Source organism: Microtus ochrogaster, chromosome 1 (assembly GCF_000317375.1).
Source record: "Microtus ochrogaster isolate Prairie Vole_2 chromosome 1, MicOch1.0, whole genome shotgun sequence".
NCBI classification, from domain to species: Eukaryota; Metazoa; Chordata; class Mammalia; order Rodentia; family Cricetidae; genus Microtus; species Microtus ochrogaster.
This window is the reverse complement of record NC_022009.1, coordinates 53,501,585-53,520,389: the sequence shown is the minus strand read 5'-3', so window position 1 is coordinate 53,520,389 and position 18,805 is coordinate 53,501,585. Positions and strand designations below refer to the sequence as shown.

The window sequence follows — 18,805 nt, the reverse complement described above, 5'->3', positions numbered from 1 at the left end:
ATCAGCTTTGTGCTGCTGTGGCATAAATAACAAGAAAAAGAGAGAGGTTTTATTTTTGGCTCATAGCTTGTTTTATTCCACCCATGACAGGATAAATAGAGGGGAGAGCCAGTGGTGGTGAAAAGGTATGTCTGGGCCTCCTAGCTCCAAGGACCAGGAAATAGAGAGAGAGAAAAAAAATAGCCAGAAGTGGGCTCTACCCACCTGTAGGAGCCTATGTCATCAGATAGACCCCACTTCTAAAGATCCCATAGACTCCCCAAAAATATGACTAGCTCAGCCTCTGGGGAACATTTCACATTCAAACCACAGCGGATTCATTCTTCGTTTAACAGTGCCAAGGATTGTGCTTTCAGAAGAATCATAGTCATAATTGAATTCTTCACTAATAAATACAGCTTTTTTTTGTTTGTTTGTTTTTTGAGACAGAGTTTCTTTATGTAGCCTTGGCCATCCTGGAACTCACTTTGTAGGCTGGCTTTAATCTCAGAGATCTGCCCACACCCATGCCGGCTCTGAATACAGTTCTCTTAATCCAGCATGGTAGTAAGGCTTTTCCTTTCAGACTTCCTGGGATTAGATCACAGTCCACAGAGACGTTGCTAACTGAAAGGCCCCATCTGCTGCTCCTGTAATCAAATCAGTATTTATTTTTATTTATAAAAGAAAATTTTACCTGTAACGACCGATTTCTGTCAGCAGATGGTTGTGGTGGCGGAGTGTACACACACAGAGAGAGAAACACATGCACATAAATTCTAAGAAAAAAGAAAGCTCCACGTATCCCTTTCCAACCTCGCAACCCAGGTCCTTTGAACTGCTACAGTTATGTGTGAAATTGTAACTCATGGAGTTGTTCTTCAGTTTCAACAGCAAACACATCAGTTCAGGCTGGGAAAGTCCGACTCGCTGAGCAAAAAAACCTGGTCTACTACTTCCATTTCTGTTTGGTCTTCTTGTCTTATCATATGTCTTCTTTCAACTAAGTTCATCTTTTAGATTTGAGACTTTCATAATGCTTCAAGTTCATTCATCTCGTATGAAGAATTTGCATCTAATTTTTGCTCCTCTAGTTTCCACATCTACTTTGTAGAATTCTGTCCTTCTTTGACATTTTCTGTCATAGTTGTTATTCTTAAAAAATATATGGGGGGTTCCCAGCGGCAGTGGAAAGCCACGCGGCGGAACCCCCAATGCAGCGGGCACATGTGAGCAGACCCATGGAGCCATAAAAGCAGCTGCTAGCCCTGAAGAGACGGTTGTCAGTCCCTGGGGCGGGCTGGTCGAGTCGCCATGCGACAAGCAGCTACGTGAGTAACAGACATATAAACACAGGAAATAGCCATATAAGAAGTTATTAAAAAGGAGAGAAAGAAAGAAAGAAAGAAAGAAAGAAAGAAAGAAAGAAAGAAAGAAAGAAAGAAAGAAAGGGGGAGAGGAAGAGAGAGAGAGAGAGAGAGAGAGAGAGAGAGAGACAGAGACAGAGACAGAGACAGAGAGAGAAGGAGAGAGGCAAACCCTGTGTGTACACCGGGAGAGGAAGCAGGAAGAGAGAGCGATGGCGCTGAGGTCAGAGGTTAAAAAGGAGTGGGCGTGGCTAAGGCAGGGACCGAAAGAATAACAATAGTGTCATAGGCATTTTTCTAAATATGGACAGCTGTCCAGTGACAGATGACAGAAAGAGCTGATTTTCTGAGACAGGGTTTCTCCAGAATTTTGATACCTGTCCCGAACTCCCTCTATAAGCCAGACCGGCCTTGAACTCACAGAGACCCAGAGTGTGGGGATTAAAGGTGTGTGCTACCACCACCTGGCTGAATGGAACAGTTTTTAAAACAGGGACAGGAAACAACACAATGTCTCTGAGCTATCAACTTCTATCACTCTCTTGCTAAAGCTTCCAGCAAAGGCCACGATGGAGGGGAGGAATGCACAGCAAGAGCTGCTTGCTGGCAGCTTCCTGTGGGCCAGCACAGTTCAGATGGCTCCGGTGTCACTGCAGCTGTAGAGACACATACCCATGACACAACTGTTTAGTGGAGAGTGGCCCTAAGAAAAAAACCAAGAATGCTGGGGACCGTCTGTGTTTTTTGTATAGTTCATCACCTCTCCACATTCCTACCTAAGTTACCTCGCATTTCTCTGTGAACCCAGGCCACACATGTCCCTCCTTCCCATCGTCTTTCTCACTGCGGAAAGGTGACTGTTGTTTGCTCTGTTTCTGTGGGTTTTCTTCAGTGCGATCCATAGTAGTTATTGCATTGGCTCTGCAGCCCCTCACTTGGAAACCTTCACCATAGCCCGTGGAGCTGTCTTAAATATTTTTCATGTTATTGATGAAGCTTTGAAATATAGCAGTCCTTACTGCAAGAAGGTGCCCAAAAGACAGACACACTCATTTCATTCAAACCTTAGTTGTCATTTGGTTATGGGATGAAAAACTGCTTTTAACTCTTTTGTGGGGAATATGGGTCTTATTGAAAACTTCATGGCTAACTTCATGCGCTTCTAAAACAGGAAGGAAGTTTGAAAAGAAACTTAAAGCTCATCTCTAAAGTATTTGGGGAGAGAGGCATTATCAGCTTGGCCCTTTAAAGATGTATAACAGTCTCTTTGTTTTTCCAAGAAACCCAATATAGATAACTTCTCAACAACTGGATATAAGCCTGAATGTGTAGAAGGAAGCAAAGAATTTAGAAATGTTTCTTTCAGTTATCCATCAAGACCGTTCGTCCCAGTAACTTAAATTCACTTGCACTGTAATATTTTCTGACATTATCTTCTGACGAGAATATTTCTTTCTTTCCCCTTATCCCCCCCCAAAGATGGACTGCGCCCAAATAAATGTCATCATTCTAGAGGCAGTGGGACCAGGGCTGGAATTTTTTTTTTTAAAGATTCATTTGTGTATGTGTGATATGTGTGTATGCATGTTCACTTGTGGGTGTGCTCGTACATGTGTGTATATGTCTGTGGAGGCCACGGATCAGCATTTTGGTGTCCTCCTTGGTCATTCTCCACCTTACATATCGAGGAAGGATCTCTCACTTGAACCCAAAGCTCACCAGTTCATCCAGTCTAGCTAGCCGGTTTGCTCAGGGATCCCAAACCCCAGGATTAAGGTGGGCTGCCCACACACCTCCCAGCATTCCTGTGAGTGCTGGGCAGAGAACTACCAGCCTCACATTTGCATGCCAAGTGCCTGCCCAGCAAGCCCCAGTCCCTCTCTGAGATAACTTTGATCCACATTTTGGCTAATTATTTGAGAGTCAATTAGACTAAAGGCGAGGCTGACTGATAAAAAATGGGCAAATATCTCTTAGGACAGTGGTTTATCTTTTCCAGCCTCTCTCCTATGGTTAACTATTAGGCACTTTTAACTCCGTGTTTCCTTGCTCTGTATTTCTGAGCACACCAAAATGTCTTGGATTAATGAATGCTGCCACCTCCTGGTAGCACCTGGGTATTATCCAGTTGCACTTGGACCTGGGAGTTCCAACCACCAGTTATTATGCACTTGTTAGGCATTCCCCTCTTTCAGCTCTGAGGCTTCTACTGCATCAGCAACTGTGTCTTTGATACACTTCCTCTCACTTTACAGGCGTGTGCAGGTGCACACGCGAGCACACGCACGCACAGAGTCTGTCCCACTCTTAGAAGGGGACTGCAGTCTAGCCTACTGCCCTCCTGGAGTGCACTCCGTAAACTAATCTTTAACACCCAAATAGCTCTTGAAAAAACATATCTGTCTTTCCTGTGAACTGTGTCCTTACATTTAATTAATATGTTTAGTCCCTTTGCTACCCACCCACAAAATAGTATTGTTAAAGATTGCAAAGGCAGCTACTAACAAAATCCATAATTAGGAGAAAAGGGGGCACAATTTTAAGTGAGCCAGATGAGATTCCTATTGCATCAGTGTTCCTTAATCATACCAAATCACCGTACAGAATTCGGGTTAAAATTGTGTGTCCACTCCCACTACCTTGTTTTTTCTCTTTTACTGGGATTCTCTCATCAAAGTCTTTTGTTTTATGATTTGTTTGTCACTGATTATTGTTGTGCAAGGTTTTGCCTTCTCACCTCACAAGACTGAAATTAAAGTAGTATTTTAGACTATATTTTGAGTATACATTTAGGTTGGCTTCTGGGCCCGGAGCATCAATTGTGCCATTATAGTGCTCTGAGCCATGTTGTTCTAAACAATTCCTTATTTGTTTCTTTGATTTGAAACTGGGTTTTCACTATGAAGCCCAGGTCAGCTTCAAACTTGGACAGGTGTGTGCCACCATATTTGGGTAAGCAGTTGTTTTAAACTCATTGTGGGGGAGGGAGGAACCCGCCACCTTGCACACATGGACGTCAGAGGACGGCTCAGCTTTCAGGACGTGGTTCTCCGGAAACAGGTCCCTCTCTCGTTTTTGCTGATTTGATGAATACCCAATGTTAGCTGGCCTGTGATCTTCCTAGGTAAAATCTACAAATCTACTGCATTGAATTTTTTTAAATGGGTTTCAGGAATTGAACCCAAATCATCTGGCTTGTGTGGTTAACATTTTTATATGCTGAGCCATCTCCCCACGCTTAAATTAACTTTTGAACATAAAGGCCTACTGGCTTTAAGTGAGGACACATTCTTCCATGGAAAGAAGGGAAACCAGGCTGAGGTGAAAGTATACGTGGAGCACACCCTCTCATCAGTCCACGGTGCTCATCTCCTTTCCAAAGCTGCCTTGCTGGTTGGCACACTGGAGGGTTCACACTGTGCTTATTTAAATATTTGTTTTTTTACAAATGGTGAAGTCAAAAGAAAAGGCTCATTTGGAGCTGAAAACACACAGTTGGAGCAAAACTCTCTGAGGGAGTCTATTAGTAGGCAGCTGTTCTCATAAGGCAAGTCCTGGGATACTAAAGCCTGGTAGTGACTCTCAGACATGGAGAAAATTTTGTAAATATCTCCACTGTGCTAAAATGTGTGCTTAGATCCAAGCAAGTGACCAGAACTGGTAAGACCTCACTTGCGCCGCTGTGGGCTTGCCAACTGCTTTCTTGAATATACCTTGTAGAAACGTTAAACTTATTCTAAGGGAGATCTTCGTTGAATAACTCAAAGTTACCTGTCAAGATTTAATCTGTGCAAATTAAAAGATAAAAATTTAATTTAATTGTCATGTGATTCATGTAAGAGGGAACTGGAGAGATGTCTCAGCAGTTAAGAACACTGGCTGCTCTTTCAGAGGACCAGGATTCAATCCCCACCAGCAACATGGCAGCTCACAACTGTCCATAACTCAAGTTCCAGGAGATCTGGCATCCTCACACAGATGTACATGCAGGCAAACATCCATGCATATAAAATAAAAATAAATAATTTTCTTAAAAAAAGATTTATGAGATATTTCAGTTAAAATGTGAAGTTTGCATGCTTGACAGAGGCTGAGTTGGTAAAGTGCTCACTATTGAAACATGAGAATCAGGGTCCAGACCTCCCACCCTCACTTAAAGCCTCCCCCTAATCCCAGCATGCGGGAGGCAGAGATGGAAGCCCCAGTGAAAGCTAGTCACCCCAGGCTCCCTAAAATACTGAGCTCCACGCTCAGAGAGACCTTGCCTCAATATTGAAGGCAGAGAACTGGGGAATATTCCTGATGCTAACCTCGGGCCTCCATGTGTATGCATACACATGCATATAATATACACATGGAACGCACACCAGGCATACATGTTTAGGAAAAATTGTAATGTTTTTTTGGAAAGAGGAAGGAATTCAAGGAGACGGAGGGAAGAGGAAAGGTAAAGAAATGAAGGGATGAATGTGATCAATATATATTATATGTATGTAAGAAAATGCCACAATGAAACCCTTTATTTTTGTACAATTGAAATATGCTAATAAAAAAGCAAAAAAAAAGTGAATGGTTTAGCTAGTTGTAGCTAGATAACTCTTAAATTATACCTCCTCTTTGTATAGAGAAAATTTTAAACATTATACTCCCAAACTATGTATTATTGGAGATATAAATGAAATATTATACAAATAAATATGATATCTGAATTGTTTATTGTTACATAAGAGTTTTTCTGTTTATGTTACAAATGAACTATCTAGCTGAATGCACATGTTGTCTAGAATACCTAATGGTATCATTTTCTGTGTACAAAACAGATTCTCAAAGGTCTCAATCTCAAGATTAATTCTGGAGAGACAGAAGCTTTGGTTGGTCCCAGTGACAGTCGCAAGAGCACAACAGTCCGGCTTCTGCAGAGGCTATATGATCCCGAAGAAGGCTGCGTACGTACAAATGCTAGGAAAACCAGGAGAAAGAGACCGGGAGATGGCTCAGTGTTTCAGGGCTTGCTGTGTGGTCACGGGTGCTGTATTCCCAGCACTCTCTTAAAACCAGGCCTGGCCTGGCTTGCACATCCGCAGTCTCGGTGCCAGCAAAGTAAGGACAGGGGGATCTGGGAGTCTTGCTGGCCAGATGTGTGTTGTAGGAGGGCGTTTGTTTGTTCCCGGTGCTCAGCCCTGAAATAACAACACAGAATCTGTATTAATTAAATCACTGCTTGGCCCATTAGCTCTAGCTTCTTATTGACTAACTCTCACATTTAATGTAGCCCATTTCTATTCATCTGTGTATTGCCATGTGGCTGTGGCTTACCAGCAAAGTTTTGGCACAACTGTCTCTGGCTCCATGGCTTCTCTAAACGCCACTTTCCTTCTTCCAGCATTCAGTTTAGTTTTCCTTGCCTCGCTCTACTCTTTTGCCCTACGACAGGCCAAGGCAGTTTCTTGTTCAACCAGTGGTATTCAGAGCATACAGAGGGGAATCCCACATCAGATGCACATCTCAACCCCAGTGCTGGGGAGCTAGAGACAGGAGAATCTGTGAGGCTTGCTGGCTGAATGTATATCTGCAACCCCAGTGCTGGGGAGCTGGAGACAGGAGAATCTGTGAGGCTTGTTGGCCGAATGTATATCTGCAACCCTGGTGCTGGGGAAGTGCAGATGGGAGAATCTCTGGCCAGCCAGTGTGGATACATTGGTGAGCTCCGAATTCCCTAAGAGGCCCTATCTCAAAATTGAGGAGGAAAGTGATCCAGGAAGATAACCCAAACATTGGTCTCTATGCTTACACAAACATTGGTCTCTACACACATATATGAACATGTACACACATACACAAAAAGAAAGAAAAGGCATGTACACAGAATGGAATTTGGAAATACTACCAGCTGTGCCAACTCCCAGTATTTACAGTGACACTGAGACTAGCTGGGCTGGTCTCCTTCCTGTGCAGCTCTTCACTCAGCTGATGTGCTCCTGGTGTGTCTGGGCTCTGGGAAGCCTGCAGTGAGCAAGCAAACGCCTCTGCCTTTTGGAGTCCGCATTCTTACATGTAGATTGACAACAAAGAGAGTAAATAGACTATGGACCAGGTTCAAGGTTAATGAGTGAAGGGAAAATAGCAGGGTTTGTGGTGCCAGTTGTCCTAGTGAGGGCTTCCATTGCTGTGAAGACACCATGACCATGGCATCTCTTAGAAAGGAAAACATCTAATTGTGTCTGACTTACAGTTCAGCAGTTTAGTCCATTGTTATCATAGTTGGAAGCCTGGCAGCAGGCAGGCAGGCAGACATGGTGCGGGATGAATAGTCCTACATCTGGTTCTGCAGGCAGCAAAAGGACAATGAGCCACACTAGGCCTGGCTTGAGCCTCTGAGACCTCGAAGCCTGCCCCCAGTGACATAATTCCTCCAACAATGCCACACTTCCCAATAACACCAGTCCCCATGAGCCCATGGGGCCAATTTCACTTAAACTACCATACTAGTTCTTCTAAATAATTTCAAAATTTAGCTGGGCATGGTGATACATACCTACATACCTAAAATGTTAGCACTCAGGAGGTTGAGGAAGAGATCTCATGAGTTTAGACCAAGCCTGGGCTACATAGTGAAACTATGTTTTCAAAAGAGAGAGAGAGAGATAGAGAGAGAGAGAGAGAGAGAGAGAGAGAGAGAGAGAGAGAGAGAGAGCAAAAGCTGAAGTTGTACTTGAGTGGTATTAGTGAGTGTGTGCCTGGAATGCTAAGGTTTTGGGTTTGACCCATGGCACAGCAAACAACAGAAAAATAGAATTTCAAAATGTGTTAGAAGAGTAATATCTATAGAATGCATGCTTATTCTTTTAAAATTGTATTTATTCCTATTTCAAGAGAGTGTCCGGGAGGGGATGACAGAAGCTACAGATCACCTGTGTAGTTCAGAAACCGCTTCTCTCCATCCACCATCATATGGGTCCCAAGGATCGAATTCAAGTGGACAGGCTCGTACAGCAGATGTCCTTACATGCAGAGCCATCCCTCTGGCCCACTCTTTCTCATTGTCCATAATCTATAATGTTGGCATTAACTCTTGCCTGAAGCTGGTATTCCCAGGAACGTGATTCTTGATGCTTTTCCTTAACATCAATTGGTGTCTTTAAAAGAAAATCTTGTAGAAGCTAGTCTCTTTTAAATTGCACGTCTCAGTTCAAGTTTAAAATATTATAGACATCAAGTCCATGCTAATATCGACTAAAGAAATCACTGGATGAGGGTAAAGCAGTGTCCAGTCTCACATAAATGCCAGGCTGTGAGGAGTGGAGTCTGATGGCCCTGTCCCTAGAATATGCTGTGGTAACAGTGCCACCTAGGAAGACAGCTTATTTACTATGAGTTAAAACGATGAGTAGAAGGAACTTTGGTCTTTTGTGATTGAACAGGCATTGAGAAATTAGGAAGACTAGATAGAACATTGCACTGAGAAATTAGAAGGCTAGAACATTGCAATGAGAAATGAGGAAGGCTAGAATATTAGCGGTGCCATCAGTCTGAAAATGGCAAAGTTGATGGCTTCTGTCTCCATAATAACATCTGTAGCACCTACAGTGTTTGTGTGCCTGTATCTTATTGACAACCTTACTAATACTTAATTTGTGGCTTCATGAGATTTTAAGTTGGTTGTTTCTTGAAGATTTATTGGTTCCAATCTACCAGGAAAAAAAACTCAGTGTTATTCGAACAATAAATATTTTACCAAAATATGCAATAAATATTTTACCAAAATATAGCTAGTCCTTGCCAAGATTACTACTTTTCGGTTTATTCTTTGGTTTAAGAAGATAGTCGAAAGTCAAGACCTCAGACGGCATCATAGTTTGCTTGGTTCTTTGGTTTGGCACATCACAGTGGATGAGAACGACATCCGAAATCAAAACGTGAGGCATTACTGAGAGCACATCTGAGTGGTCAGCCAAGAGCCCGTTTTGTTTGGGACCACCATTGGTAACAATATTAAGTTTGGGCGTAAAGGCGTTAGTGAAGAGATGGAGCAGGCAGCCAAGGAGGCAAATGCCTACGACTTCATAATGGCCTTCCCTAAGGTGAGCATGGTGCTGCCTGGATTCTGAGCACCTCCGGGTTCCGCACAGCCCAGGGCGGGCTAACTCACATTGTACAGTGCCAGGGTTGATGTGGGAAGTATTTCAGATGCAACACCTGAAGAGAAGGGAAAGCTCTAAAGTCCAAAAGAGAAAGACCAGTTGCAAAAGTTATTTATTATATTTAATTTTTATTGTGTTTCACTGTACCTTAAAGAGAGAGAATGATACCCATGTTAAAGCAGGACAAAGAAATTTGAGAAAATCCTGAGCGCAAGCTGAGAAATGGTTTCTGCAAAAATGTTGGTTTGTACCGCCACCTAGTGGTTAATATGAGAAAGGCGCGCTCAAACACACTCAGGATTGTTGAGCAAGGTTGAGGGGACCGAGCAGAAGAAATAAACAATGCGTAAGAAATGGGGAACTGTAAAAAAGACATAATAAATTTGAAACTCTTGACAACAATACATGTATCAGTGAGCATTTTGTGATAATTATTAAATCATTTATCTACTTATCCTGTTTTTAAGTTCATCAGAACCACTTAAAAATTGTGGGATGCACCCACTAAGATATATTATTAAAAAAAAAATCTGACACTTGAAAGTTGAAATTAAAGTACATCTAAAACTTATCATTCCAGAAAGTTACAATAGCAAAAAAACATTCATTTTGAGGGACATACTTACAAACCACACCATGTGCATTAATTACAACAAAATAACTCTTTTTAAAATAATGCATATTATGCCATGATTTATCATAGTAATTAGCATGGAATGTAAGTCAGAAATATAACTAGTGGTTTAAAGGCTTTTCCCCTGGAGTTGACCTCACTCTTGTCAGCGAATTTCCTTATAACACACGGTGCTCTCTTGCCTCTCACTTAGATTGGGGACAGATTCTGTGAGCTCTTCAACCCAACTCTACAAGTTAGTGCTCACTTTACTAAAAGGGCATTTATAGACAAGATGCTCCTCACAGCAAACCTAATAGTAACTCACAATGCTGTAATCCAAAGGAGAAACTACACACTAGCATGATGAATACTGAAGTTCACAGGCGTGTATTAACTAGAAAAGAGAGGGAGAGAGAGAGAGAGAGAGAGAGAGAGAGAGAGAGAGAGAGAGAGAGAGAGAGAAGGGGTTAGGGGAAGAGGGAGTTGAAGAAGGAAAAAGAGGGGGGTAGCGAATGGGAAAAGAAGAATCAACAATGGAAGGTCATTCTTGACCACAGATCCTCATCACTGACCACACGGGGATGCTATGAACTCCATGGCCTGTGGACTAAACAACCTGGAAAGGGTCACCCCTTTGAAGACACAAACTACCAAACACATTTTTAAAAAAGGAAAAACAACCAACTAATGACCCCAAACATCGTTTAAAAATCAACTGAATCATTAAAAGGTAGCAAACATAATTTAAAAATTAAAACATTCAAAATATCATCAAAATTAAGATTTCTTAAAAGTACATTTAATAAAAGATTGACCAAAATAATGAAAGAGGTCCTAATTAAGTTGTACCTTACTTACTAAAGATTCGATGTTTTTAAGGTGATATATTCTTCCCAAGTTGACCTATAAATCTGATTCTTCACCAGTTAGAGAATTCCACAAATCTTTTGTATATGTGTAGGAAATGGTGTATGAACACCAAAACCATTTTGTATTTATAAAATCAAAATGTGAGAGGTAGACACAGCAGCTTTAAAAACAGAACAACAAAACTAGCAGACACTCACAGCATCTCGTCCAAGAGAAGACTTGGAAGTGGTTACTGCAGAAGTGGAGGGGCAAAACAGCGTGCAGAGCAGCAGGGCGCAGGCTCCAGAAACGGCCCGCGTGCCCATTTTTAACAAGTGGGATAGAATCAAGCAGGTGAAAAAAATGTAAATGGATGGCCCTGGAATAAGACAACCAAAGAACTGTGTAGGTTTTGCTCACACCACACCCAAAAAAATTAATTTGTCATAGAGCAAAATATTAGCTTGGATTTCAAAAATGAAAATTTAGAAAAGCACTTAGTAGGCTGATGCAGGAGGATCACCATTTAGAGGCCAGCCCACATTACTTAGCAAGTACAAGACAGTCTGAGCTATACAGTAAGACAGTCGCAAAAGAATAATTAATTAATAGTGTAGGTGAAAGAAGAAAATCACAGTGTTGCAGTAAGCAAAGAATTGGGAAGCTATGTGCAATTGTTTAGAGGGGTAAAGCTGAAAGGAGAGACAGCTCAGCAGTTAATAGCACTTGCTGCTCTTCCAGAAGACAAAGTTTGGCTCCCAGCACACATACTGGACAGCTCACAACCACCTGTAGTTCTAGTACCAGTGGACCACATACCCTTTTCTGGCCTCCCTAGGCACCTGCACACACACACACACACACACACACACACACACACACACACACACAAACACAAATAGAGATTTAAAAAGTAAATCTTAAAAAAGAAATACTCAACTGGCCAAGCATGTGTGACCCAGAGGCAGTGGCAGGAGAATGTCGTGTCTGAGCAATGGCAGGAGAATGTCGTGTCTGAGCAATGACAGGAGAATGTCGTGTCTGAGAAGTGGCAGGAGAATGTCGTGTCTGAGCAGTGGCAGGAGAATGTCGTGTCTGAGAAGTCTGAGCTGGATAATAAATAAAACAATGTCCCCAAAAAAGAGTGAGGATGTGATCAAGATACATTGTACACATGTAGGAAATTTCTCTTAAAAATATTACAAAAAGAACTGAAACTAAAGGCTAGGGATGTAAGTAACTTAGTGTGGAGTGTTTGCCTGGAGTGCACAAGACCCTGGGCTCACCCACCTTCCCCAACACCCAAGAGAAGAGGAAATAAATACAAGAAAGATTAAATTAAATTAAGACCTTCTTTCAAAAACCACCATTTAGAAACTGAAACAGCTAGACACACGGTACCAGAACATGTTCTGAATGTCTCTGCTTGACCAGCTGCAGGGCACAGGGAGCTTCATGTTTGGAACCCAACCCAGAGAGAGTCCACGAGGAGTTGGGAGTTGGATGGTCTGAGGTCCTAGAAGGTAGACATAAACGAAATACATTGCATATATATGAAATCACCAAAGGAAAAAATGTAAAATACAAAAATCAAAACCCACAACACTACCACACTGATCAAAACCCACAACTACCACACTGGTTTGCCTGGCATGCAAGAAGCCTCAGGTTCAATTCTCAACACCACATATATAAATCCTGACATTATGGCCCATGCTTGTAATCTTAGCACTTGGGAAGTGTAGGCGGGAAAAGAGACACAAAAACAGTTCAAGGTCATCCTGGGTTGCAGAGCAAATTTTAGGTCACCCTGGTCTGCACTAAATACTCTCAAAAATAAGTAAAAAAAAAAAAAAGGAGAGAGAGAGATGACAGACAGATACATAAGTTTGCACTATGGAAACCAAATGTAAATATTTTGAAACAATGTCTGCTTTTGACTCAAAAAGATCCTGAGATTTTGTAGGTCACAGTAGTGTTCTGTTCCATAACTGTGTGACAGTGGCATGCTGTAGAAACTTGTTTGCCAAAAACAACAGGGCTGTATCCATAAAATGTGTCCATTTATTGAGTATTTGATTCTTTGTCTGCACTACATGTGTGCTGTGTCCATGGAGAGCAGGAGAGGGCATCAGATCCTTGAGAACGGGAGTTACAGGAGATTGTTAGCACCATGTGGATGTTGGCAACCAAATGTGTATCCTCTACCAAAGTGGCAAGTACTCTTAACCACTGAGACATCACTTCAGCCCCAAGACTAACATTTTTTTTTAGAGAAAAAAGTCTCTAGAAATTAAATGTTTAGAAAGAATATTTAAACTTCTATCCTTGTTGAAATGTGTGCCAAAATCCAACAGAATATGACTAATACAGATCACAGATGTTAGAAGCTATCCTACTATAATAAAATAATGCTCAATTTATTAAAAACGCATTTATCAAGAAATAAATAAAGAACAGAGCCTTAAATTTTTCCCAAGACTGAAAAATACTTTTAGCAAAAAATAAGGCTTTTAAAAAAGAAGTTGTGATAAATTTTGTTTCAGCTTGTTTGGGCTTTGTGTGGTGTTTTTGTTTTGGTTGGTTGGTTGATTTTTTTGTTGTTGTTACTTTTGTTTTGTTTGTTTGTTTAAGACAGAGCCCTTCCTGTCCTGAGACTCACTACATAAACAAGACTGGCTTGAACTCACAGAGACCCACCTGCCTCTGCCTCCTCAGTGCTGGAATTAAAGCCATACACCACCATACCATACTTTTGGGCTTGTTTCTAAGGCGAGTTCTCCTATACCCAACATTGACTTGAGAATGGCCTTGACTCCTGAGCATCCTGCCCAGACTTCTCAGCACTGGGTTTCCGCGTGGGCAGCACCACACCCTGCTAAATGGTGTTCATTCTGTCATCCTGCTTTTCAGAGTCTCCAAGAGGAAAAGTATAGAGAACCTATCAAACTGCGAACAAATACTTATATTACAGTGTATGCTTCATATATTTTTTAAAGTATTCTGAGGTCATCTAAAAGACATTTGAAAATTCACTACAATTAAGAATTTTTCTGTTTATCTGGTTTGGTCCGAAGTCACCTTCCCTTACTGTCTTTGCAAGGACCTTTTCTCAGAGATGTTCATTTTTACAATGATCAGATCAAGGAGTCTGGATGGCCAAGCTAAAGCAGTCATTAAGTTGGTATCAAAACACAAAATGTGCTTGTCATTTCCTCTTCTAATCATTTAATCACCCTTCTATCTCTGAGCCTTTCCCTCTCTGTATCTCATTAGAAACTGAACACACTAGTGGGGGAGCAAGGAGCTCAGATGAGCGGAGGCCAGAAACAGAGAATCATCATTGCTCGAGCGCTAGTTCGAAACCCCAAAATTCTGATCTTAGACGAGGCTACATCTGCTCTTGACACAGAAAGTGAGTCAGTTGCTCAAACTTTACTGGAGAAGGTAAGTGGACAGAATCTTTTCTGAGTCTCACATTGCTGGTTCACTGTTGTTTTTAAGTACAAGAAAGTGCAGATTTGGGGTTCTTTGGATACCAGCTTGCAGTTCCCAGAGTTCCTCTGGTATGGGTCCAGGGTGTGACTTGGAGAAATAAATGCTACAGTTGACATTAAGCATACACACACACACACACACACACACACACACACACACACACGCCATCAATCTGCATAACATTCCATTCCAGCAGGTCTCACCTTTTTGTAGAAACATCATCACAGAAACAGCAATGGGTGTCTTTTGCTTCTTCTATTCACACTGATGGATTTTTCTCTTCCTTAATAACTTTTCTTCTTTAATGCCTCGTAAGGGTGTTCACATTAACACAATTTCACTTAAAGCAGAGTACTGGAATCTGAGAGACTTTATAATGACTTTGACATCACTCAGAGACCCAGCCTCATTTCTTAATGACACATTTTATTCTTCACTACTAACCCATTTATTCCATCACCGCTTTCGTAGCTATATTGGCTGATATAAAATATGCATGTACCTATGCACACATATGCATAGATATAATGTATGCTTGTTTATGGGCTACCTATGTATGTGTATACATTCTTAGCAAATGTGTGGATATCGGGTCAATGAGATGGCTCAGTTAGTAAAGGCTGAGATGACAAACCTGATGATCTGAGTTTGATCTGGGGGAAGCTGTCTGCCGACCCTCATAAGTACAACTTGGTGTGAGCACACACATACACACACACACAGATATATGTGTGTGTCTGAATATATGCACATATATGACATTCACAGATACTTTAACATATTTTAGACTTAAAACTATTTAAAAGGTCTGCATAATGCAAACAATGGCTTTGATTACAATTCTCAAGCCCAGATTAATTTTCTACGGAATTTTAAAGTCAAATCCCAAGAAGAACACTCTAGTGTCATCTGAACATGGATAGTAACTCACTTATCTTTTATGTTCTAAATCCTAGAGCATAGACTCAAGTGTTCTCAAGGTGTCATTGCATGGCCCCCATCTTTTAGTCTCCCCTTTTTTCTCACTAAGAATGTCCTAGTGATGTTAAGAGATAATGGCTTCAGTGGGCAGCCTCTGGGATTTCCAGGTCTCTGCATCCTGAAACAAGAGGTTTGGACAGGAGCAGGAGGATAGTAGCAGAAACAGAGGAAGTTTATCAAGAAAAATACATTTCCCAGAGAAGAACAGGTTAGAGCTGAAAGAAAAGTTAGCACAGTGGCCCCAAGCCGGCTGGGCTTGGCATGGGCGTATCCGGGTTTCTTCACAGGGTCTGTCTTTTAATTCTAGCCCTGGTGATGGTAGAGGCTTCCAGTGTTTGTCTCTCCCTCCTGGTTTCTTTCCATAATAATCCACAGTCATGTCGAAAGCTTTCAGTCTTGTGCTCTGCCTTACTGTCCTGAATAGTAATAAATTAAATGTATCCCAATAGTTATTTCTCCAAGACATCATGAGATGCTTTAAAAAAAAAACTAGCAAAAGACCTTACTCACACCAAGGAACTGTTTCCCGTTCTTCATGATGGCATGGGCTCGTTTGTGTACATGCAGAGGTTACAATGGGGACACAACCTTTCAGAAAGAGAACATTTTCCCTAATTATTTTATCACTTTAAGTAAAAGTACAATACATTTATGATGGAGGAGAGTCATCTGTCTATCTGTTGCTTTCTTTGGTTAATTAATAAAGAAACTGCTTGGCCTGATAGGTCAGAAAATAGGTGGGTGGAGTAGACAGAACAGAATTCTGGGAAGAAGGGAAGTGAGGGCAGACGCCATGGGGCCAGTCGCCAGGTCAGACATACTGAATCTTTCCCTGTAAGCCACCACCTCGTGGTGTTACACAGATTATTAGAAATGGGTTAATCAAGATGTGAGAATTATCCAATAAGAGGCTAAAACTAAGGGGCCAGGCAGTGTTTAAATGAATACAGTTTGTGTGTTGTTATTTCCGGGGCTAAGTTAGCCATGCGGGAGCCAGGTGGGATGAAAAGGAGGCCTGCTTGCCTCATCACTGCACATTTATATTAAATAAAAATCTGAAAATTCAAAAAATCACAATTCATAGGTCCAATAATTAAATACATGCACTATTAATATTTTGATATATCTTATTTAGTCTTTTTTCCTACAGATATTTTAAACATTGTCATAACAAAAGACATTAATTTTCTTCCGCAGTTCCCATGTAGCATTCTAACATGATTTCATTGGTTTTGATTCTGAATCACCAATGCTTTGAAGAGTTTCCTGTTCTTATAGATTGGAACTGCGAGACTTTAAAACAAGTCTCCTTCACCTCAGTAATCATATCCTTTCAGAGGGAGGAGGAAGCAATTGCATCTGAGCCTAACATCACCTTTCCAGGGCTGCCAGGGGATCAAAACAAGCTTCTTGGTGTTCAGAGTTCCACTTTCCTTCTCTGAAATGGAGGATAATAGAATTAGAAATAAGAAAATTAAATGTCTGTGATAGATGAGCAGTGATGCGGACAATCACTTGCAGTGTGCCTGCCGAGCACCTGCTCCTGGGCCGGGCTTGAATGGGAAGCACTGAGCTCAGGGTTAGCAAGTGCAGCCACATGGAGAAAAACAAGCTCAGAGGCTCAAATGGGTTCACAGAACTGTTTCAGTTCTGGTGTATGCCAGCTAGCACAGAGTATCATAGTGTAGTGACAGGTGCCCTGGATGGCAGAAACAGACCTTACCTATGATGAGGTCACTAGAACACTCATTTAATTAAAACCCAACAATGACATCATGCACAATAATCAACTCCAGGTAAATTAAAGATTTAAACATGAGAGGCACAATAATAAAAAAAATAGACAGAAAAATATCTGTGTGTGACAGAGGGTAATATTTTGAAATAGGACTCAAAAGGCACAATTGGAAAAGAGATGAGTCACTAAAGTGGACATCTCTAAAATCGGACGTTTCTATCCATTGGAAGACAAGCTAGCGTGAGAAGAAAACCTCATATGAGGGAGAAACAGTTGGGATAATACATAGTTTCTCACCAAGCCCCATAACTAGACTGTGCAAACAACTCCTGATAATTAGGAAGAAAAAGATGGCTCCCAAAAGAAAAAGGGCAAAAGATTTGGGCTAATCACAAAACTGCTAAAAATTTCTTGTTAGGTTTCTTTCCAGTGCTAAGATACTATGGCCTCTCTCTCTCTCTCTCTCTCTTTCTCTCTCTCTCTCTCTCTCTCTCTCTCTCTCTCTCTCTCTCTCTCTCTCTCTCTCAAAGAGAGAGAGAAACACCATTTAGACTAAATTACTTTTTATATTCTAATTTCTACTGGCCTTTCTAATCTGCTAAATATTCTGACTTTCTATATCCCAGGATAAGATTCCTTGTAAACTAATACTGTGAAAATTAGTTGTCCTGACTTTTGCAGAGATCATTTCTAACTCTCGTCTGCTTATTTCCACACCTTCTCTTCAGTAGGCGAGCAAAGGTCGGACTACAATTTTGGTAGCACACCCTCTTTCCAGTATTCGTGGGGCAGACCTGATTGTGACTATGAAGAACGGCATGGTAGCAGAGGAAGGGACTCACGCTGAACTAATGGCAAAGCAGGGGCTGTATTACCCACTCGTCATGACCCAGGTAGTGTTTACAGGATGTTATATCTGCATGTATCTCTGTAACATAGGCAGCAGGACCAATGGGGACAGGGTTACAAACCTCAAGGAAGTGATTAGAAGGCTGCAAAGTTGGGGGTAAAACCAAGAAGAAAGTCAGAGGGATGGGACAGCAGTGCAGAAATAGACAAAAGCAAACACTTCCTTGTGCAGCTGAAAAGGAAAGATCAGCCTTCCATGCAGACAGAGGAGTGCTGGGAAAATAACTACAGACAGTGAGAGAGCAATATTTGAAGTTCCTTGAAGCCGGGCAGAAGGGCTAGAGCATAAAAGTAATGAAAACAAAACAGAAGGTAGAAATATAATCTTAAACAGAGCATGGTGGCTCAGACCTGTAATCCCAGCTTTCAGGAGGCAGAATCACAAGGATCTTTTTGAGTTCAAGGTCAATCTGAGACGCATAGTGAAACTCTTGCAATAGGGGAGCAGGCCTGCTTTTTGCTACAGTGAGACCCTGGTTGTTTTTGTTGTTTTGCATTTAAAGTGGGGAGGGTGCTGAAAAGACACAGTGGCTCCACTTGCGACTCCAGCTCTGAGATGGGCAGAGACAGGAGAATCTCTGTAGCTCATTGGCCAGACTGTCTAGCTAAACTCAGGAACCCAGGTTCAATGAAAGTCTCTACCTCAAAAAGTAAGATGGTGGACAATGCAGGAAGCTCCTCAGTTTTAGCCTCTGGCCTATACACATGTACATGCACACACATGTGC

General features: G+C 41.6%; 1 protein-coding gene across 1 annotated transcript in view; it reads left to right on the top strand.

The window, feature by feature from the left end:
• Abcb5 (ATP binding cassette subfamily B member 5) overlaps window positions 1-18,805 on the top strand; it is an 87,078-nt gene that overhangs the window by 10,633 nt on the left and 57,640 nt on the right. Inside the window, 7 exon segments of the mRNA XM_013347025.1 lie at window positions 1,162-1,310; window positions 2,223-2,341; window positions 2,627-2,737; window positions 6,167-6,296; window positions 9,234-9,427; window positions 14,229-14,399; window positions 17,901-18,062. Coding sequence (XP_013202479.1) covers window positions 1,162-1,310; window positions 2,223-2,341; window positions 2,627-2,737; window positions 6,167-6,296; window positions 9,234-9,427; window positions 14,229-14,399; window positions 17,901-18,062 — 1,036 coding nt within the window.